At 41.5% G+C, this 24,493-nt stretch overlaps 1 protein-coding gene across 1 annotated transcript in view; it reads right to left on the reverse strand.

Moving 5' to 3' along the window:
* Window positions 1–24,493, reverse strand: part of LOC140389813 (mitofusin-1-like) — a 115,559-nt gene that overhangs the window by 76,884 nt on the left and 14,182 nt on the right. The window contains exons 2-9 of the mRNA XM_072474353.1: window positions 23,151–23,272; window positions 21,773–21,908; window positions 18,331–18,493; window positions 14,952–15,076; window positions 14,600–14,708; window positions 12,559–12,666; window positions 12,168–12,321; window positions 11,251–11,318 (exon numbers count right to left, since the gene is read on the reverse strand). Of these exons, the coding sequence (XP_072330454.1) occupies window positions 11,251–11,318; window positions 12,168–12,321; window positions 12,559–12,666; window positions 14,600–14,708; window positions 14,952–15,076; window positions 18,331–18,493; window positions 21,773–21,908; window positions 23,151–23,265 (978 nt within the window). The 5' untranslated portion in view covers window positions 23,266–23,272. The remainder of the gene's footprint in view (window positions 1–11,250; window positions 11,319–12,167; window positions 12,322–12,558; window positions 12,667–14,599; window positions 14,709–14,951; window positions 15,077–18,330; window positions 18,494–21,772; window positions 21,909–23,150; window positions 23,273–24,493) is intronic.

A 24,493-nucleotide genomic window follows, 5' to 3' on the forward strand; every position in this document is an offset into this window, starting at 1 on the left:
GGACACAGATATAATGTTTTGGGCAAGATACAGAGGAATTAGAGGAAGAACTTTTATGTACAAGTGACAATGACCTGGAACTCATTGCCCATGAGGGTATTGTCAGCATAGACAATCAATGTTTTCAAAAGGAAATTGGATGGGCACTTGAAGAGAGTAAAGTTGCAGGGATACAGGGATAGAGTATGAGAATCGGACCTACTGGATTACTCCATGGAGAGCCGCCGAGGGCTCTATGATTGAATGGCTCCCTTCTGAGCCATAAGTAACTAAATGCTTTGATAGAAAATACTCACTCAAAAACTGCTTTTGTGGCTGATATCTAATAAGCTGTATTACTCATAACCATTAAATGCATTTACATTTTTAAGAGGGTTCTGATGAAGGGTTTACACCCAAAATATGAAGTTGTCTTTTCTATTAATAGATGCTGATTGGCCAACAGAAGTTATATTTCTGTTTTTATTTCAGATTTTCAGTTCTTTTCCCATTATTTATTTCTTCCATGTTCACATTACAATAGCTCCAAACTCTAAACTACTTAAATTATCATAATATCTGCTAAGGTCAACCTACATAGTTTTGCTAATGAATAAAATTTATATGGGTACCTTACTTTGCATGAAATATAGATTTTTAAAAATATAACCTGACTTTAATATATCAATGCCAAACTCTACTTGTGACTATTCTGTGCATCAAAAATATGCAATTTTATAACCAATTTCTTCCAATGAATAAAAATGATGTGGGATACCAGCGTATAGATACTTAATGCATTCATTTTAAATTTATGTTCTATTTTAGTCTAAAAGGGTTATCTCTTTTGTGTAAATAGTAAAGAAAAGGATTGCAAATGAATGCATTATGCGTTTCTACACCAGCAACTCACGTTTCTACTTATTAAAAAAACAAATTAGAGAACTGAACCATGGCAATAAACAACATATTTTTCTGTTCACCCTGGTTGAAGCAGTCCAGAATACAATATGTACTATAGCATATCTGAAATTTGCTTTCCTAGCAATAAACTAATATCCTAGGTGTAAAGGGGGTGGAGGGGAATAATACAGTGCATGCCAAGTTTGCTTGTCCATTTCAATTTTTGAATAAAGGCAAAACAAAAAGTTTAAAAAAAGGAAAAAACAAAAACATAATCACAGAAAGGAAGGTATTAGTAAAGTAAAATAGCATTTGTAAGAGAGCGCCTCGTCGAAGCAGGTCTAGACTTCAGCAATGAACACAAAAAGTTGACTATAATAAAACACACATTTGGGAAGATTAGGGTTGAGCTGTAGGAGAAGAAGCTTCTCAAAGAGAAACTGAGACATTGTTAGGTAAGATGCGAATCAACATGTTAACATTGCAGAGAGTTAAAAAAGAACAAAACAATTAATGTTAGAGGTAATATATTCAATTTCAAGTTCTACATTGGTCATATTTAACAGATTTCAAGAAAGAGCTATCTCTGACCACTTTTCTGAACCAAATATTACAAATAGAAGATGAAAGTCAGAGTCTATGGTCAAATAAAGAGGTTAACAATATTGTTGCAAACATATATGCACAATATTAACTGCAAATGTTTTATTTTTGAGTTAGCTATTGAAGCATCTTTTGGCATTATAGCTCAAAGATTTGTTTTCCTGCATGAATCAGGGTAAATAGTGCAATTCGAAGTGACTAATACTGAATGGGTGTTGAGTTCTGATATTTGAAATTTGCATTTATTGTATTTACATATAAAGAACAAAAGAAGAAAACTACAGCACAGGAACAGGCCCTTCAGCCCTCCAAACCTGCGCCGACAATGCTGCACGTCTAACCTTTAACACTTCTGGGGCCCGTATCCCTCTATTCCCATGCTATTCATGCATTTGTCAAGATGCCCCTTATCCTACCTACTCCTACCACCTACCCCAGCAGCAAGTTCCAGGCACCCACTACCCTCAGAGTAAAAAACTTCCCTCACACCTCTCTTCTAAACTTTCCCCTCACACCTTAAACCTCTGTCCCCTAGTAATTAACTCTTCCACTGTGGGAAAAAGATTCTGACTATCCACTCTGTCCATGCCCTCATAATTTTGTAGACTTCTATCAGGTCGCCCTTCAACCTCCGCTGTTCCAGTGAGAAGAAACCAAGATTATCCTCTCCTCATAGCTAATTCCCTTCATACCAGATAACAGCCTGGTAAACCTCTTATGTACACTTTCCAAAGCCTCCACATCCTTCTGGTAGTGTGGCGACCAGAATTGAATACTATATTCCAAGTATGGCCTAACTAATGTTCTATACAACTGCCTAACTGCGCATTTTCGAAATTCAACAGCTGAGGAAAGTTTTTAATGACCCAGCAGCCTTTTAATTTTTTAAATAAATTTAAAGTACCCAATTCTTTTTTTTCCAATTAAAGGGAAATTTATGATTTGATTTGATTTATTATTGTCACATGTATTAGTATACAGTGAAAAGTATTGTTTCTTGCATGCTGTATAAACAATGCATACCGTACATCGGGAAGGAAGGAGAGACTGCAGAATATAATGTTACAGTTATAGCAAGGTGTAGAGAAAAGATGAACTTAATACGAGCTCAAACGTCCGATGGCAGTTGGGAAGAAGCTGTTCTTGAGTCGATTGGTATGTGACCTCAAAATTTGGCATCTTTTTCCTGACGGAAGAAGGTGGAAGAGAGTATGTCCGGGTGAGTGGGGTCCTTAATTATGTTGGCTGCCTTTCTGAGGCAGCAGGAATTATAGATAGAGTCAATGGATGGGAGGCTGGTTTGCGTGATGGACTGGGCTATATTCACGACCTTTTGGAGTTTCCTGCGGTCTTGAGCAGAGCAGGCTCCACACCAAGCTGTGTTACAACCAGAAAGAATGCTTTCTATGGTGCATCTGTAGACGTTGGTGAGGGGCGTTGCTGACATGCCAAATTTCCTTCGTCTTCTGAGAAAGTAGAGTCGTTGGTGGGCGTTCTTAACTATAGTGTCGGCATGGGGGGACAAGGACAGGCTGTTGGTGATCTGTACACCTAAAAACTTGAAGCTCTTTCTACTTCGGTCCCATTGATGTAGACAGGGACATGTTCTCCACTACGCTTCCTGAAGTCGATGACAATCTCCTTCGTTTTGTTGACATTGAGTGAAAATTGACAATTTAGCGTGGCCGATCCATCTACCCTGCACATCTTTGGGTTGTGGGTGTGAGACCCACACAGACACGGGGAGAATATGCAAATGGCACACGGACAGTGACCTGGGGCTGGGATCGAACCCAGGTCCTCGGCGCCATGAGGCAGCAGTGCTAACTACTGCACCACCGTGCCGCCCTGGCTTTTAAAATTGCAATATTCTCACATGAAATAAAAAAGGGTCTTTCATCTGAAAATTTCTGTGCCAAGGGCCGGGATTCTCCACCGGCATGATTCTCCGTTTTGCCGGCGCCCAGGGGTTTGCCGGGAAACCCCATTTGCTGGCATAACGGAGAATCCCGCCGGCCGGTCGGGGCAGAAATGTGGCGCGGCGGGGCGGAGAATCCCGGCCAAGATTTCCGTTTCTCAATAGTAGTGAACACTGAGACGTTCGCCAAGATTGAGGACACAATGGCATCACAACCTCTAGTGAGCTACTTACACTGAAATTGTGCCAGCCCACACTGATGGTCCTCTCGTTATTATTCTTTTTTAAAAAAAATATGTTTATTAAGAATTTTTAACAAAATTTTCAACCATACAAAACAAACCCGCACCCCCCCCCCCCGTAACACAAAAGAAAGAAAGCTTGCATTGCAAGACATGAACATGGCAAGTCAATATGATACAGAACTTTGTACATTGAATTCCTCCCGGACATATCAGTTTCCCGGATCATTCATGTATTTTCTTGCTCAAATGCCCCCCAGAAAGGCCCCCCTTCCCCCTCCCTCCCTCCGCCCCCCCCCCCCCCCCCCCAAGAAAGCTGTCCCCCCTCCCCCCCCCGGGTTGCTGCTGCTGGCCGACCTTCATCTAACGCTCCGTGAGATAGTCTAGGAACGGTTGCCACCCCCTGTAGAACCCCTGCGCACCCCTTTTGAAAACATTCACTCCCTCATTAGTAGACAAACAGTGAAGCAGTGTGTATCATCCCCTCAAGGCAAACTTTATCCTCTCCAATCTATGATAATCTATGAAACTTGATAAACCCTGCCATATCATTTATCCAGGCCTCCACGCTGGGGGGCTTCGCCTCTTTCCACATTAACAAGGTCCTTCGCCGGGCTACTAGGGACGCAAAGGCCAGAATGCCGGCCTCTTTCGCCTCCTGCACTCCCGGCTCGTCCACTACTCCAAATAGTGCTAGCCCCCAGCTTGGCTTGACCTGGACTTTCACCACGATACTGTTCCCGCAACTCCCCTCCAGAACCCCTCCAGTGCCGGGCATGACCAAAACATATGGACATGGTTCGCCGGACTTCCTGAGCACCTCCCTCATCTGTCCTCCACCCCAAAGAACCTACTCAGTCTCACCCCCGTCATATGCGCTCTGTGAACTACCTTAAACTGTATCAAGCTAAGCCTGGCACACGAGGAAGAGGAATTAACCCTACTTAGGGCATCAGCCCACAGCCCCTCCTCAATCTCCTCCCCTAGCTCCTCTTTCCATTTACCTTTCAGCTCCTCTACCAAAGCCTCCCCCCTCTTCTTTCATCTCCTGGTATATCACTGACACCTTGCCCTCCCCGACCCATACACCCGAAATCACCGTCTTGAATCCCCTGTGCCGGGAGCAGCGGGAATTCCCTCACCTGCCGCCTCACAAACGCCCTCACTTGCATATACCTGAAAGCATTTCCCAGGGCTCTCGTTATTATTCTTAAAGTGGTAGGGACCATTCGTGTGAGACATTTGCTTTTTTGTCCATAATATGCATGAATTTACATGCAAAAGTTTAGGACTCATAAGGATAGACATAAGTCAGCAAACAAGCAGAGCAGATGAAAACTAACCAGATAAAACGAGCAATAAAAATGTTCATAATTCTCCCAGTCCCTCTCCCGTTTAAAGGTGATTAAAAGTATTTAAACAAGGTAAGAACAAGGTAAGTAAGGATCGTTTTGCACAGTTAGCAGTGAACAAGCATCAGCTTTGCGAGGCTGTTAAATCTCACGAGAGGCCTTGCCAGTTCTATTGAGATCGCGCGATACATCACGATCTGCATCTCACTCTCACTGAGTGAGATCCGTTAAGAAGTAAGTTGGAGTGGGGTGGGGGTTCTGGAGGCCGCAGTGGTGTCCAAGAGATTGGGGCAGCACTTAAAAAAGGCGCCCTGATCTCTTCCTACACTGGTGAGCCAAGCTCATCAGTGCAAGAAGCGAGGTACGTGCGGCCTCTGTGGGTGTTCCCGACTGAGGCCATAAAAAAGAGAGTCCGGCAAGAACGACCTCGCTATGTACGCCCAAAACGAGAGTTTGTTTTTTTTTGCACATTAAATTGCACCCATTATGTTGAACTGAAGTGAGGGAGGGATAGCTGTCCTCTGACAGCCACCACCATTGTTAAATGTTACTTGCACTTTTCAGCCCAAGCATAGATATTGTCCGAGTGATGCTGCATTTGACATGGACTGCGTCAGTATCTGAGGAGTCGTGAATGGTACTGAATGTTGTGCTATCATCAGCGAACATCCGTACTTCTGACCTTATAATGGAAGGGTGTAACAACTGAGGGTGGTTGGGCCCAAGACACGACCCCTGAGGAACTCTTGCAGTCATGTCCTGGGACTGAGATGACCGACCTCCAACAATCACAACCATCTTCCTTTGAACTACGTATGACTTCAACCAAATGGGACTTGAGAAATGGCAAATGGCATGTGTGGGAGAAGGAGAAAAGTGGAACTTGTGAAGAGCAGCCACCACCGAACTGATTGGTATAGCAAGACTCGTAGAATGTAACTGATATGGTCATTGCTACCTGCGCTGGATCCAAGACGATCCCGATCCAAGTACACAAGAAAACTGCAAATCTGAAAGCAGCTGCCCAAAAAAAAAAACATAGCCAGCTTACAATCTCAAGAATTCATTTCACAAAGCGCACTCTCATAATCTATTACTCATTTTTGACTTACTCATACATAGCATTCTTCAATCATTCAACTTTTTGACTGCTAACCTTGATCATATTGCAGCAAAGCAAAATAAAAAATGAAATAAAAAATGATGAAACATTACCACCTGAAACATTAGCTCTGATTTTTTTCCACAGTTACTGCTAAAAATTTCCAGCATATTCTGTTTTTATTTAAGATTTCCACCATCCACAATAATTTTCTTTTGAACTGGGGAGTGATGTGGAATAATTTTACCCACAATCACACATCTTGGCTGACTGCAACAAGATCTATTTTTAGAGAAAAAATATTTTAACCCCTTGAGTGTTGAGGAAGGATAGACGTTTATTTCCACAACACCTAAATGTAAAACATCACAAACACTGACTGCCCAAACACACACGCACACAAAAAATATGATTTCTAGAGATATATCATGCACTTAGATTACTAGAAGAGCAAAACAGAAACGGCTCTCTTCTTTACTGTCCTTAAGATGGTGGTTGAAAATGTTGCAGATCTGACGGATTCTATTCTGGTTTCTTCAAAACAAATTGAGGTTGGAATTCTTTGGCTTTTCTATTCAAAATTGTGATTGAGCCTCTGCAGTGAAGAAATATAGTTTGCAGGTGAATTTCCACTTTTCACTGCCCAGGATGACTTTCTTTTTGAGGCAGGGTTATTTCTTTTTTGCGGTGAGATCCCTCCCTCGAAGGTGGTGATCTGATTGTCTTGCCAGACAACCCTGTTGAATAATTACAATACTAGCTTCCTCTCCAGCCAGTTTTAATCATGTGATGACTATCAATGTATCCTATTGTCCTCACAATGGGCTGAAGCTTATGCAATTTGCACACATTCTAGCTATGATCATCTTCACTGAATGACTTTATATGAAATCCCATCCCTAACTGCCCTTACGAAGGTGGTGCTGAGCTCCCTTCTTGAACCACTGAAGTCAGTGTGGTGTATGTACACCATGTCGTTAGGGACCAGAAACAGGGAAGGATAGCCGATATATTTCCAAGGGAGGATGATGAATGACTTGGAGGGGAGCTTGCAGGTGGTGGTGTTCCCATGCATCTGCTGCCCTTATCATTCTAGATAATAGTGGTGGTGGGTATCGAACATGCTACCTAAGGAGCCTTGGTGATTCTCTATAGTGCTTCTTTCAGATGATACACACTGCTTCACTGTTTGTCTACTAAGGAGGGAGTGACTGGTTTCAAAAGGGGTGCCAATAAAGCAAGACGCTTTGTCCTGGATGGCGTTGAACATCTTAAGTGGTGTTGGAGCTGCACTAATCCAGGCAAGTGGAGAATATTTCATCACACTTCTGACTTGTGGACAGGCTTTGGGGAGTCAAGAGGTGAGTTACTTTCTGCAGAATTCCGATCCACTCATGTGCTCTTGTAGCCACTGTATTTATATGGCTGATCCAGTTCAGTTTCTGGTCAATGGTAACCCCCAGGTTATTGATAGTGGCCTATTCAGCCAAGGCAACACCATTTAATGTAATTGTGGTGATTAGGTTCTTTGTGGCTATAGATGGCCATTGCCTGGCACTTGTTAAATGTTACTTGCACTTGTCAGCCCAAGCATGGATATTGTCCAGGTGATGCTGCATTTGACATGGATTGCGTCAGTATCTGAGGAGTCGTGAATGGTACTGAATGTTGTGCTATCATCAGCGAACATCCGTACTTCTGAACTTATAATGGAAGGGTGTAACAACTGAGGGTGGTTGGGCCCAAGACACGACCCCTGAGGAACTCTTGCAGTCATGTCCTGGGACTGAGATGACCGACCTCCAACAATCACAACCATCTTCCTTTGAACTACGTATGACTTCAACCAAATGGGACTTGAGAAATGGCAAATGGCACGTGTGGGAGAAGGAGAAAAGTGGAACTTGTGAAGAGAGGTATAAAGTACAAATGAGAACAGAATGAGAATGGAATTAGTGGGAGGAGAGGTAGATTGTGATGTGCTTGAATGTGATCTGCTAGCAGAGAGGTAGATTGCGGGACTAGAGAGAGGTGGAGGTTAAATCGGACATTTGAGGAGAGGGAGAATGGGACCGGTGGGAAGAGAAGAATATTTTCTCCAAAAACCGTTTGTAGCAACCTGGAATGTATCATGCATTAAAATAAATAGGCCACTCACAATTTTGTGCAAATTTATTGACTTTTAAAATGTAAATTGGCGATGGACAGGAAAATAGTACTCAGAACCAAAAGCCCACCCAGCACAAAGAAAATTGAGGTCCTAGGAAAAACAAAGATTTCCTCTGCCATTTTGTGACCAGTCATCAATGGTCCCTTCAAGTTTGTTAGTGAGCTTCACACTTGAAGTTGTAATTGGTATCCTACAGCCACTTCAGGACTCCAATTTGTGCATTTAATGATCCCTAGCAAAATGAAAATAAATGGAGTAAAGGGCATGGGGAGGGTAGTGGAAAAACAGGTCCCTCTGGTAACTAAGCCATATTTGACATACAACATGTGAGGACCGTTGTTGTGTGAGGTCTACTAAGGAGGGAGTAGGCTGTACAACTTCTTGAGTCTGTCTGATATTCTAATAATTTATGGCAGATTTTGTGTCCCTAACCCCATTTACCCATCTTTCCTCCTTATCCTTATTCAAAATAAATCTATTGATTTTTAAAAATTTCAATTAGCCCAGTAACCATTTTGGCGGAGGAGTGTTCCATATTTTGACTATCCTATGAATGAATGAAGAAGAGGTGCTTCCCAATTTCCCTCCTGAATTGCCTGACTCTAACGTCAAGTTGACACTCACTTCTAGCACCCCCGGTAGAGAAAATAGTTTCTCTTTTTCTTTATCTACCATATCAAATCTGTCACTCATTTTAAACACCTTGATTAGATAATCACAACACCAAGAGATCAATAGAGAAGCTCTTCAGCAAAATATTCTTGGTCCAATCAACCACCTTTAATTGCTTCCTCATTGAGCTTTCCATCACAAGGTTAGGAGTGGAGCCAATCACTGACAAATTCTACTACATTCAACTCCTTCCATAGTTCCACCAACAATGAAAGTTCTTGCTAGGATCTGGAAAATATCCAGGCTCGGACAATTGTCTCACAGACATCTCAGGCAATGCTTACCTCCAAGTAAAGGGACAACCCTAAATTTATCGGAAACACTATCACTGGTTTACAAAACGAAACAAGCCAAGTAGCTATGAGGTCAGTGAGCTTATCACTAACGGGACAACTGCTAAACTCCGAAACAAGGGACAGAGTAAAAGTAACAGCCATATTATCCTCCACTGTTATGTACCAACTTTGCAAGCTTTCTTTAAAATTAACCCTTGTTTCCAGATGATACAAAGCCAAGAGGTACAGCAAATTGTGAAGATTGTAAAAACTTGCCAAAGGACGTAGATAATTGTGGGCAGAACAATGTAGAAAGAGTTGAACAAAAGGTCTATGATAATATGTTTTTCCTTCCTTTCAAGTATGAAGGATCGGAAGTTCCAATGACTCATTTGCATCAACGCCCCTAAGGAACATTATTTCCCATCACTTTCCTTTTACCCCATTGCTTCCTCTAATCTCACCTCTGCTGTGTATTCATGATACCTTCCCACCTTTCCCCCCTCAGGCAGGCTTGCCTCTCCTCCCCCAGGCCTACCTCCTTCCGCGCGCGGCCCCAGAACACCGGCGCCATGTTGGTGAGGGCCGGCACGCGTAAGAAACTCCCCGCGCATGCGCAGGATGGTGCGGCCCAACTGAGCATGCGCAGGATTGGGCTGCCCCAACTGCGCATGCGTGGGTTGGCGCGGCACCCATTTGGCCCCGCGTAAGGGGGCCAGAATAGGTCTTGCCCGGACCCTGTTCGTGCCGTCGTGAAACGGGACGGCGTTCACGACGCGCGGGCACTTAGTCCCGGAAGCGGAGAATCCCTCCCAATAGCTTTGCCAATTTTAATTGGAGGATACTTCTGCTCAACAGTACTGGATGCAGGATAAGCGAGTCAATGGAGGGCTCAAGAGAGATGGTAGTGGGATAGACCCAGGTGGCATCAGCATACATGTGGAAAATATGTGTTTTCAAATTATGTTCCCACGAGTGCAAAAGTAATCAAAAAACTAAAATTTCATTACATTACAAGATCTGTGAAGTAGATTTTTGACTTCAGTTGCTGGGCATCAAGTATCATTTGACATCAAATAAAGGGGCTGGTTTAGCACACTGGGCTAAGTCGCTGGCTTTTAAAGCAGTCCAAGGCAGGCCAGCAGCACGGTTCAATTCCCATACCAGCCTCCCCGAACAGGTGCCGGAATGTGGCGACTAGGGGCTTTTCACAGTAACTTCATTGAAGCCTACTTGTGACAATAAGTGATTTTCATTTAATTTCATTTCATTTAGGATGAGCATAGAAAATAAAATCTTGCACACCTAATTTTCCTTCTATTTAAGTTATTGGGAAAAAAACTCAGTGAGTTTTGTAAAAGTCCAAAGGTTTATTACCCTTCCTGTGCAAACCTAAAACAGCAAGAATGCACACTGCTGGCAGCAAAGCTTGATGGATGTCCTGCAACCCTGTATTCGGAGGGCAGTTGCCGCAAGCACAGAAAGTTTTCAATTGCTCCTGCCACAACTTCTGTCTTTCTTCTGGCATTACATAGTATGTAGATAGGAATTAAACTGCTAACATTAGAAAAACAACTCTTGTTACTACTTTTCAAAATCAAACCATACCTAGAATGCCATAAAAATCAATATTTGTCATTTTTACTAATATCTCAATAAAAAGTCTAAGATTTGATTAATTTACACTTAACTTGGAGCACTGGTTACAATATTAATTTTACTGGAAGTCTGAACTAAGCCAAGCATTTTGAGTAAGCAATGTTTTATTTACGGAGCATAACTAAAGCTTGAAGGGCTGCAATGTTACTAAATCAGTAAATGTGTGTTTACAGTATAAAAAGTTTCAATATAGTCATGTAGAAAATCTTCTTCAATCACACCTTTAAAGAGGAATTCTATACATATCTACGGGTTTTTTTTTTGGCTGGGCTGCAAATTTTTCTATTTCATTTTAGGAACAAACCAGAAAGTGCTGCAACATAAAAAGAATTAACTGTATGGCGCAATAATAAAATCTGCCCATCTGTCATGTACCTCAAATTGCCGCTCAAAATTCTGAAATTCAAAAAGTCTAGCCTGGAATCCATCTGCTAGTGCGCCACCTGTAAATCATAATGCAAAAACAACATGAAATAGCTTTTAAATACTTCATCATAAATACATATTTTTTATATTTTGCATAAAAGGAAAGCATTAAAATAAATTGAAAGCATTAAAATAAACTAAAAACATATCATTATTCAAGTAGCCGCTTTGTTTCTCAGGTAGTGTCAAAATAAGAATAATCTACCAACATTGATTGCATTAACTTGTCAGGCAAGGACACTTCCTGAAAAGAGATATGCTGTCAATGAGATATGCTGTCAATGAATGCAATTTCAACATACAGCAACTACAACAAACAACACTTTTCATTTATTTGGTGTCTTTAGCATGTAAAAAAACATCTCAAGCCATTTCAGAATCACAAGGAAAAATGCATTTTGAGATCTATAATTATCTATACAAATAGATGTTAGTAGGTTTGTTAACCATATAACCCTTTTGTGTAGGCTACTCTATGACACATACTAAGGGATCCTCTGCAAAAACTGGCACTTTCCTATATGCATCTTTTCTAACTACCAAAATTCAGAGTTAGCCACTCAAAAGGAAGAAAGTTGCTATACAGCAATAAAAATATGATAGCAAGCCAACAGCAATAAAAATATGATAGCAAGCCAACAAATATAGAAGTATGATGAGACCAGAAATAGTCTGATAACCTCTACAATGCCATTGCCTAGGGTTCTCTGCCCCACTTTTAAAATCTATGTAATAAAACTTAGAAAAAACATACCTCAGGATCTTGCCTTAAGATAAAAAGATAGAAAGGCAAAATAATATCCAAGTTATACTTACATGCATGACATCTCTAATATTTATGCAATCAAGAACACTACAACACTTACCACCTTCTGGCATTCCTTGTGCTTTGTGAATTCTGGCATTAACAGCCTCCTTGGCAGAAACAAAAAATATCCGATTCTCAACCTGTGCATAATCTACTACTCCAAGCTCATCCACAAGGAAACTAACGCAGCGGTCAGTATGTTGCTGCCGTACCTAAATTGTAATGGTGATATGGATTTATACTATAGGCAAAATCATCAGAAATATCATAGCAGTAAACATATAAGATGAGACCACCATATGCTTACATAATTTGACATCTAAGTAATTATATTTTATAAACTATTTAATAAATGCAGAATTAAATAAGCCAGTAATGTGTCACTTTTCGACCCAATAATTTTTCAGCTCTGAAAGAAGCTATAATTATAATGTACAACAGTAACTTACTTCATCCATGTATTCTGGCTCGGAAGCAGAGGCATCCCAACGATTATTCAGGATAAAAATATTAGGTTTGGAAAGTCGCTCATTAACCTTATGAAAAAACTGTTTCTCCTGAAAGTGAAATGATTTAATATTCAAAATATTCATATATATACACATATGAATTGCCATTAAAATGTCAGAATCTATTTTTGAAAATAAGCTCAAGTAACAGGTTCCATGTTAAGCTGTGCTCTGCTAATGGATAACTGACATTCTTTTATACCTGTGAAATTTGAATACAGATATTGGGGTGAATTCTCCATTGAGAAGACTAAGTGCTGACGCCGGGACTGAATTGAGAGTGTTCTACGTGGACAAAAGCAGTGCCAGTCCCAGAGCGATTCAGGTCCTGTTAATGGGCTACCACCGGCACCACGTAGAACTCGCACAATTCCAATGCATGCCTACACTCATCCCAGCCAAGATAATGGCACTGGTTGCATTGGAGCACGCCCACCCCCTTGATGGGTGGGCTGAGGTCAGAGGGTACCTAGAGGGGTGGCCGGGGGGGCGCACCCAGATGACCTGTGGCACTAAGTTCCCAGTAGGCAGTCAGCGACATGCGCAGCCACATGGCTGCCTTACAGGCTGTAGCAATGGCGGTCAGTGCCCGGCCACTCCGACTCCACAGTCCACATCCTAGCTGCCACTTACTACTCCCCACGACCCGAGCAGATGCCCCTCGGCTATCGGCACAACTGTCAGCATATATAGTGATATTTGCCACTGTTTGTACCCCCTCCCGCACCCTCAGCAGTCACGCCGCTTGTGCCCTGATTCGAAATACCACAAGTAAACCTCGTCGGCGGTAATTACTCCTGGCGGAAGCAGGAAGGCCCAGATAATGTCGGGTCGGGCCTGTTAATGATATGCCATACCAACATGCGGCATAGAATGCATTCAAGCCGAGACACCTGAGCATAGCATTCCATTTGGCGCCCAGTGCCAACCTCGATTTTAGGCTGACCCGAATTCTCCCCCAATCGCGTTTTCCGATTCCAGCATCAGCCAACGGAGAATCCCATCCATTGTTTTAAAGTAGTGTCCAGAAGGGGGTCAGAAGCATTGTGGTAATATAACTGGACCAGTACTCAAAAGACCTAGTTTAATGCTCCAGAGAGACGAGTTCAAAACCGACCATGGCAATGAGGGAATTTAAATTAAATTAACTAACTAAAATCTGGAATAAAATGCTTGTCTCATGAACAGTGATCAAGAAATCACTGGGTTGTTGTAGAAACCCAAGTGGTCCCTCAGTGGAGGAATTCTGCTATACTTCCCAGGTCTCGTCTAAATGTGACTCAGCGTCCCCGTCAATGTGGTTGACTCTTTAACTTCCCTCTGAAATGGCCTAGAAAGCTACTTCGTTGTATCAACAGCTACAGAAAGAATTGTGGGTACACCATGTGGGCTCACCACGAACAAATAATTTAAAAATCAGCTGTGGGCAGTATAAGGTTGCTGAATTGATACCAAATCAGTTTGTTTTTATAGTGTTCAATTATAGTATCCAGTTTATAATCTGGAGCTTCATTTATCTACCCACAACCACTACCATCTAGAAGGACAAAGGCAGAAAATACCTAGAACACCACTACCTGGAGGTTCCTCTCTAAGTCACTCACCATTCTGACTTGGAAATATATGGCCATTCTTTTACTGTCACTGGGTCAAAATCCTGGAACTTCCTCACTAACAGCACATGGACAGCAGCAGTTCAAGAAGGCAGTTCACCACCACTTTTCTCAAGGGCAATAAATGCTGGCCTAGCCAGCAACACCCACTTCCACAAATGAATAAATAATTACATATATGTATATATATATATATAGCATGCAGACACTGTATATTACAAATTTGCAACAATTGCTAAATTACTTGAATTCAGATATTTACATGAAAGTTCTCTGTAATTGGCAATTGGGAAGGAAACAGTGGTCAAATAATTAGAAAGGGACAACTTAATTTTTGGGAAACTGCCTTTAAGAAAATACACACTTACAGTTTGCATAAGTGTTGATTCTGAATTTGCTACCAACACAAAAACATCAGCATCCAGACAAAACTTGTCAATCCAGCTATCGAGCTCTGTGGTGACATCCGTGCCAGGGCTACAGAAAGAAACATCAGTTAAACTTGGATAAGAAGTATCTAACATATGAACATTTTGAAATGTCCATTTTGTAATTTTTACAATAAACACAACTGACACAATAAAGATTATGCCCAACGCTGTTTGAATTTTTCAAATAATGTGAAGTGTTTTTGCTCCTACCCAAAAGAAATTGCACCAAAGTCAATATTGTTAACTAATTTATAAATACATCAATTTAAAATTATTGTTTACATCAGACCTGTCCATTAACACCACATCATCTCGAAGAAGAGCACATTTCGATTTTGGCCAAAAAACACGGACTAGACAACCCGCATCTAAGTATTCATTCTGATGCAGAGCATGTGCCAGTTGGTTCACTGTCTAAAAACACAGAAATACACATTATTACACGTCAATAAATGTTGTATTAATAGGAAGAAAAGAATCAGACAGAAATTAAAGATTAACAAAACTTCAATATCTAGATTGCATCATTAATATTCAATGACATATAAAGCACCTCTTCAAGAGAATACAATTACCTAGATAATCTCCTCTGTTATTAATACTAGCAAACATCACAACCCACTGCATTTTAATGGGTTGTAAAAGAGTAAGAAAATCTAGACAATATATACAAATGCACATACATATACAACTCTGGATTCTTTTTTAAAATATTTTTATTCTCCTCCTTTTTCACATTTTCTCCTAAATTTACACCCAACAATAAACAATAATCAATAACGAATGCAATGTCAAACCCCAAATCAATAACAACAATCCCATCCTCCCACCAAACCCCCCAAAATTAGTCCGCATGTTGACATAAACAAATAACAAAAAGGAATCAGGAATCACCCAGTCACAATTAACAAATACAGTCCCCCTCCCCCAACCCCGCCCCCTACTAATGTTCGATGTAGTCCAATTCTTGAAAGTGCATAATGAATAACGCCCGTATATTGTAGAACCCCTCCATCCTTCTCCTCAGTTCAAATTTGACCTTGGGCTGGTTTAGCTCACTGGGCTAAATCGCTGGCTTTTAAAGCAGACCAAGGCAGGCCAGCAGCATGGTTCAATTCCCGTACCAGCCTCCCCGAACAGGCGCCGGAATGTGGCGACTAGGGGCTTGTCACAGTAACTTCATTGAAGCCTACTCGTGACAATAAGCGATTTTCATTTTCATTTCAAATTTGACCTTCTCAAGAGTCAGGAATTCCAGCAGGTCCCCCTGCCACGCCAGGGCACAGGGTGGAGAGGTTGATCTCCATCCCAACAGGATCAGTTTTCGGGCGATCAACGAGGCGAAGGCTACAACATCTGCCTCCGCACTCGTTTCCAACCCCGGCTGGTCCGACACCCCAAAAATGGCATCTCGAGGATCCGGGTTCAGTTTCACATGCACCACTAGAGATTACCCTAAAAACCTTCTTCCAGTAATCCTCCAGCTTTGGACAGGACCAAAACATATGAACGTGATTTGCGCCCCCCCCCCCCCCCCCCCGCCCCCCGCGACGTTCACACACATCTTGTACCCCCTCAAAGAGCCGGCTCATCCTCGCCCTTGCGAGGTGTGCTCTATATACCACCTTCAGCTGTATCAGCCCCAGCCTCGCGCATGAGGTGGAGGCGACAACTCTGGATTCTATCTATAATTTAAGGCCTCCCAAAGTTGCATGCCAACTTCCCCTCAAGGTCTTCTCCTTTAGCCTATGCACCAAATGATTCTTGATCCTTGGTGATTTCAACCTCCATCTTCACTTTCCTTCAAGTTCATTGCCGACTTAAATTTCCTTCATATACAAACTCACCTACCTATGTTTGAGGCCACCTCGTCCTTAAGTCTGCACCTATGATTGTAATCTCCCCAAGTCTTTCACTAACTCATTCTTCATCTACTTCATCATCCATCCCTTCACCAATGAATGTTCTCACCTTGGGAAGCCTCTGCCCAAAATCCCACACAACCTCCTTTTTAAGATCCTAACATCTCTGGTATGTCACTGTCACATTACTTAATTGTCCCTTTACCTTTGTTTCAATGCTCTTGATGCTTGCAAAATAAACAAACTGTCTTATCCCTGCCATTCCCAAAGGTATAATCTTCATTTTTTTCTTCATTTGAGTCAGAGAGGCACAAACTTTAAGGGAGATTACTACCTAAATGCTTATAAATTGGGAGAGGGGAGCGTGCAGCGGGACCTGGGTGTCCTTGTGCACCAGTCGCTGAAGGTAAGCATGCAGGTGCAGCAGGCGGTAAAGAAGATTAATGGTATGTTGGCCTTCATTGCAAGAGGTTTCGAGTACAGGAACGGGGATGTGTTGTTGCAATTATACAGGGCCTCGGTGAGGCCATACCTAGAATAGTGTGTGCAGTTTTGGTCTCCTTTTCTGAAGAATTATGTTCTTGCTCTTGAGGGAGTGCAGCGAAGGATTATCAGACTGATTCCAGGGATGTCATATGAGGAGAGATTGACTAGGTTAGGATTGTTCTCGCTGGAGTTCAGAAGAATGAGAGGGATCTCATAGAGACTTATAAAATTCTAACAAGACTAGATGCAGGGAAGATGTTCCCGATAAGGGGCTGGTTTAGCACAGGGCTAAAGAGCTGGTTTTTAAAGCAGACCAAGGCAGGCCAGCAGCACGGTTCAATTCCCGTACCAGCCTCCCCGAACAGGCTCTGGAATGTGGCGACTAGTGGCTTTTCACAGTAACTTCATTTGAAGCCTACTTGTGACAATAAGCGATTTTCATTTCATTTCACAGTCTGAGGATTCAGGGTAAACCATTTCGGACAGAGATGAGGAGATATTTCTTCACACAAAGAGTGGTGAGCCTGTCAAATTCATTACCACATGAGGTAGTTGATGCTAAAACATTGAATATATGCAAGAGGTGGCTAGATACAGCACTTGGGGCGAATGGAATCAAAGGTTATGGGGAGAAAGCAGGATTAGGCTATTGAATTGGATGATCAGCCATGATCGTGATAAATGGTGGAGCAGGATCAAAGGGCCAAAGGCTTCCTCCTGCTCCTATCTTCTATGTTTCTATGTAACTGGTACGCAACTGGCTGTGGCATTGGGACTGAAGCCAGAGCCGGTAGAAAAGCATAGGACTGAGGTTTGGGAATAGTCAAATACAGTTGATAGATCAGTTGAAGACAGCAACCACATTCTGGGGAGAGTGGGGGAGTTGGCGGAGGTGCAGAAGAAATACTGGGAAGAAAAACTGTGTTGGGGCAATATAGGAACGTAGCTTTTCTATTCACCGCAAATTCTGAAATGTGTTAAGGTACAATTCCATAATTGCCAGCAAACCCCGATACTGCGCCCAAATAATCATTTTCCACTTGCAAATGTAGGTGGATATAAATAGTCGTTTTGTAGTACAGAATTTAAGTATTGTTGAAAAAAAGAGACATGTCATAGCTTTAATTTAGTCAAAGCTTTGACATGTCTCATTTTTCAGGAAATAAGATAAAACTACTATGTCAATAGCATATTCACAAGGCTCATCTGAAAAACTGCATTATTTGATAATTCAATTTTTACCAAAGTATGATTTAATTCCAAACAACCGTAACACCCACATTTCCAGTACCATGTATTTCTACACTAACAGGTCCTTACTTTCACATTCTTCTTTTCCTCAGAGTCCTCAGTCATCAAATAGGCTTTGTCCCCATCAGTTCCTTCAACACTGAGGAAGCAGTTGGTTGTGTGTCCAATGCCACTGGGCAATACCTTGTCCCATAGCATAGCATTGATTACAGTGCTCTTTCCATTACTTGTTCTGTGACAAATTCAAAGTGGAAAACTTCAAAAAATGGTTTCTTTCAAAATCAGTAACCCAGGAAACTCCGAACTATCTGACAACTTATTTATTTCAGGGTAAGTGTATTAGAATAGTGTTAGACAAGAATATGAAGTGACTGGGGAATTCAAAACTATTTTCAGAAAGTAGGGTCAATTGCTCCAAATTAAAAGTAATTAAAGTTACTGCGACAAGTTCAGATACAAATATAATATCCTGCCTGGCATCCAGGGTTCATAAAACATTATAGCGCAGTACAGGCCCTTCGGCCCTTGATGTTGCGATGGCCTGTGAAACCAATCTAAAGCCTATCTACACTATTCCTTTATCATCCATATGTTTATCCAATGACCATTTAAATGCCCTTAATGTTGGCGAGTCCACTACTGTTACAGGCAGGGCATTCCACGCCCTTACTACACTCTGAGTAAAGAGCCTACCTCTGACATCTGTCCTATATCTATCTCCCCTCAATTTAAAGCTATGTTCCCTCGTGCTAACCATTACCATCCGAGGAAAAAGGCTCTCACTGTCTACCCTATCTAATCCTCTGATCATCTTGTATACCTCAATTAAGTCACCTCTTAACCTTCTTCTCTCTAACGAAAACAGCCTTAAGTTCCTGAGCCTTTCCTCATAAGATCTTCCCTCCATACCAAGCAACATCCTGGTAAATCTCCTCTGCACCCTTTCCAATGCTTCCACATCCTTCCTATAATGCGGCGACCAGAACTGCACGCAATACTCCAAATGCGACTGCACCAGTTTTGTACAGCTACAACATGACCTCATGGCTCCGGAACTCAATCCCTCTACCAATAAAAGCTAACACACCGTACGCCTTCTTAACAGCCCTTTCAACCTGGGTGGCAACTTTCAGGGATCCAGGTACATGGACACCGAGATCTCTCTGCTCATTCACACTACCAAGAATCTTACCATTAGCCCAGTATTCTGTATTCCTGTTACTCCTTCCAAAATGAATCACCTCACACTTTTCTGCATTAAACTCCATTTGCCACCTCTCAGCCCAGCTCTACAGCTTATCTATGTCCCTCTGTAACCTGCAACATCCTTCCGCACTGTCCACAACTCCACCGACTTTAGTGGCATCTGCAAATTTACTCACCCATCCTTCTACGCCCTCCTCCAGGTCATTTATAAAAATGACAAACAGCAGTGGCCCCAAAACAGATCCTTGTGGTACACCACTAGTAACTGAACTCCAGGCTGAACATTTCCCATCAACCACCACCCTCTGTCTTCTTACAGCTAGCCAATTTCTGATCCAAACTGCTAAATCACCCTGAATCCCATGCCTCCGTATCTTCTGCAATAGCCTACCGTGGGGAACCTTATCAAACGCTTTACTGAAATCCATATACACCACATCAACTGCTTTACCCTCGTCCACCTGTTTGGTCACCTTCTCAAAGAACTCAATAAGGTTTGTAGGCACGACCTACCCTTCACAAAACCGTGTTCACTATCCCTAATCAAATTATTCCTTTCTAGATGATTATAAATCCTATCTCTTTTAAACCTTTCCAAGACTTTGCCCACAACAGAAGTAAGGCTTACTGGTCTATAGTTACCGGGGTTGTCTCTACTCCCCTTCTTGAACAAGGGGACAACATTTGCTATCCTCCAGTCTTCTGGCACTATTCCTGTAGAAAATGACGACATAAAGATCAAAGCCAAAGGCTCAGCAATCTCCTCCCTAGCTTCCCAGAGAACCCGAGGATAAATCCCATCCGGCCCAGGGGGCTTATCTATTTTCACACTTTCCAGAATTGCTAACACCTCCTCCTTATGAACCTCAAGCCCTTCTAGTCTAGTAGCCTTTATCTCAGTATTCTCCTCGACAACATTGCCTTTTTCCTGTGTGAATAGTGTCAAAAAATATTCATTTAGCATTCAAGATCATCAAAGCAATAATTTTGGCTTTCTATTTCCCATCTGGATTTTCTTTAGGCGCTTCGTGGGAAAATTACTGCAAACATTTTTGCTTTCAGTTTTTCAAAGGAGGCTCATGTACCAAGACCAATTACTACTTCACTATCATTCTTCTGTCTAGAAAATTCTTCTCACACCTCTTACATTCCTGGACAAGATAGAAGAAACATGTTAAGAAGGCTAATGGAATTTTGTCCTTCATTGCTAGAGGGATGGAGTTTAAGACTAGGGAGGTTATGCTGCAATTGTATAAGGTGTTAGTTGATACACCTGGAGTATTGTGTTCAGTTTTGGTCTCCTTACTTGAGAAAGGACGTACTGGCACTGGAGGGTGTGCAGAGGAGATTCACTAGGTTAATCCCAGAGCTGAAGGGGTTGGATTATGAGAGGTTGAGTAGACTGGGACTGTACTCGTTGGAATTTAGAAGGATGAGGGGGGATCTTATAGAAACATATAAGATTATGAAGGGAATAGATAGGATAGATGCAGGCAGGTTGTTTCCACTGGCGGGTGAAAGCAGAACTAGGGGGCATAGCCTCAAAATAAGGGGAAGTAGATTTAGGACTGAGTTTAGGAGGAACTTCTTCACCCAAAGGGTTGTGAATCTATGGAATTCCTTGCCCAGTGAAGCAGTAGAGGCTCCTTCATTAAATGTTTTTAAGATCAAGATAGATAGTTTTTTGAAGAATAAAGGGGTTAAGGGTTATGGTGTTCGGGCCGGAAAGTGGAGCTGAGTCCACAAAAGATCAGCCATGATCTCATTGAATGGTGGAGCAGGCTCGAGGGGCCAGATGGCCTACTCCTGCTCCTAGTTCTTATGTTCTTATGCTTGCTTATTGATAGGTGGTAGGTGCTATTTCTAATCTTCACCCTCAAATCTTTTGCAATGTCATAACTTTTCTTCTGTTTCTCATGAGCTTCAAACATGGTGTTTTACATGCTCTTCCCCAATTTGTAGTGTTGAAATCAAGATTATTACGGTATATCCATTCTGATTCATTCTTCTCCTTTGCCAACTATGAAACTCAATACTTTTTGCAAGTCTTTTCTTCCTCTTACAGACTTAAAAGCTTGAAAAAAAAACAGGACAGAAGCTAATAGTTAATTCTGGATTTATCTACTTTGAGAACCTACTTTTCTGAATTTTGGTACCATCATGCACTTTTAACAAGGCGTCTCAATTATAAAGAACAATTTGTTGTTCCTGGGAGATGCATATTTGCTCAATCAGAAAATATGGCCCTCTCCTTTATACCTAGCAATGAATCTGTTAATTATCCATGATATATCTTGCATCTCACCTCCCAAAAAAAGCGACTTTCATGTGTCTTCGTGCCAGGACTTCACCAATTCCGGCCACCTTAGTTGCAAACATTTCTATTTCTGCCAACTGATGCTGGGTTGCTATTTTCTCCAATCCTTCATTTTGATGGGATCCTAAATCATCATGGGAAATATTTAACAAAAAGAACTTGAATTTATTAATCATCTTTAACTGTAGTAAAATGCCCCAAGGTGATGCACAAGTGTGCTATTCAACAAAAGTTGACATCAAACCAACAAAGATATTAGGACAGGTGACCAGCAGCATGGTAGCACAGTGGTTAGCACTGCTGCTTAACAGCGCCAGGGACCCCGGTTCAATTCCCGGCTTGGGTCACTGTCTGTGCCGGGTCTACATGTTCTCCCCATGTCTGTGTGGGTTTCCTCCCATAAATCCCGTGCTTGTTAGGTAAATTGAACATTCGGAATTCTCCCTCAGTGTACCCAAACAGGCGCCGTTGTGGCAACCAGGGGATTTTCACAGTACTTCACTGCAGTGTTAATGTAAGTCTACTTGTGACAATAATAAAGATTATTAGATTATTAAGAGCATGATCAAAGAGCTTTGTTTTAACAATTATCTCAAAAGAAGAAAGAGAGGGGAAGAGGTTGAGAGAGAGAGAAATATCAGAAAATAGGACCACCAATGATAGAGTGAGGGGTGTCAGTGATACACAAGAGACCAGAATTGGAGGAATAGAGCTCTTTGAGGATTGTAGGGCTGGAAGATACTGCAAAGATAGGGAGGAGTGATGTCACATAAGATTTGGATACAAGGATGAAAATTTTAAATTCTAAGTGTTGACAGGCCAGGAACCAATGTAGATCAGTGAGCACAGAAGTGCAAACAAGACAGGATATGGATAGCGAATTTCTGGATTTTATACAAGGTGGAAGACTGGTCAAAAGTTAATTGGAGTAGTTGAGTCTGGTGGCAACAAAATCATAGATGAACTGATGCAGAGTAGATGGGCTGAGGTAGAGATGAATAATATTATAGAGTACAGATAGGCTGCTTTGCTGATTGGTACATGGGGTCAAAACCTTAACTTGGCCAAATAGGATGCCAAAGTTCAGAATGCTTTAGTTTAGCCTGAAACAATGCAGGGGCAGGAATGGAATTGGTGACTGCAAGTGGGGTTGTGGTGGCAGTCATGAAGATACTGGAAGATATACATGATATAAACAAAACATATTTATTATTCTCTACTGCTGACCATGCAACTCAAAATGTTACAAACAAAATAATTGTAGGTTATTGTGCTTAAGATATGAGGTTCACCATCTGTTATTTTCTATAATGTATTGACAACTATTGTTTAACATCTACAAAAATGCTGGTAATTGATATCCCACCTTTAATAAAGTTTGCCCCTTCGTTAATATATTCCAACAGCTGATCAAAGATCGAGTTAATCTTCTTTTTAGCCTGTACAAAGTGCTTCAATGGAGATGAACTGATGTCTGCCATGGTTCAACTGTGTAGGAAACTCATGAGAATTATTAAAAGAACATATTTAAACAATTCTCCAAAATTCATTTTTATCTTCAGGTCCAAATTCACAGCTATGACGGTAAAATTTTCCCTAAGTAGCAAATCTTGGTTTGATATTTTTAGACGTGCATCAATCATTGATCTGGTCAGAATTATCAGATTTCTCAATTCACGAAAAACAAAAATTGGTTAATTGAGTTCTGGAAACTCCCAGCATCCTTATTGCTTTACCCTGTTTAGTCCTGTTAGAACTTTATAGGTATCTATGAGATCCCCCCTCACTCTTCTGAACTCCAGTGAATACAATCTTAACTGACTCAATATCTTCTCATACGCCCGTCCTGCCATCCCTGGAATCAGTCTGGTAAACCTTCACTGAACTCGCTCTACAGCAAGAACATCCTTCCGCAGATAAGGAGATCAAAACAGCACACAATATTCCAGGTGTGGTCTCACTTAGCAATCCTCGAATCTTGTCGCTACGAACGCCAACATACCATTTGCCTTTTTTTAACCACTTGCTGCACCTGCATGTTTACCTTTAGCCATAGGTGTACGAGGACACCCAGGTCTTGTTGCACTCTCCTAATTTATGGCCATTCAGATAGTAGTCTGCCTTCCTGTTTTTGCTACCAAAGTTGCTAACTTTGCATTTATCCAAATTATACTGCACCTGCTATTCATTTGCCCACTCACTAAACTTGTCCAAATCACATTGAAGGATCTCTGTATCCTCCTCACAGTTTACCTTCCCACCCAAAAGCCTACTCATTCCACAGGTTAAAGAATATGTTTTCTTGGTCCCTCTTTTCGTGGACCCTCCCCGATAAAGTTATTGTTAAATGGACAGTTCTGCATAAATTACTTATCCTCAAAAGTAGTTAAGTAAAATACATATTTCTATAGTACACATGTAAAGAGCAATGTCTCAAAGCACTTTACATGAGAAGATCAAATGATTGATGCTGAGCAGGAAGAGAAAATGGAAAAGATTAGGTAATAGGAGATGGATCTTTTTAAGTGACAAAGGAATAGGGATACAGTTGATTAAAGGGATTATCAATGGCAGGACAGAAAGTGTGAAAATCAAGGAAAATCTAGTGTCAGGAGAAACTGAAAAAGTATGCAAAATCAAAAGAATAAAGATCGTTAAACTAAAGCAAGAACATGAAGGGATTTCAAAACACGGATAATAGTTTAGAAA

Source organism: Scyliorhinus torazame, chromosome 14 (assembly GCF_047496885.1).
Source record: "Scyliorhinus torazame isolate Kashiwa2021f chromosome 14, sScyTor2.1, whole genome shotgun sequence".
NCBI classification, from domain to species: domain Eukaryota; kingdom Metazoa; phylum Chordata; class Chondrichthyes; order Carcharhiniformes; family Scyliorhinidae; genus Scyliorhinus; species Scyliorhinus torazame.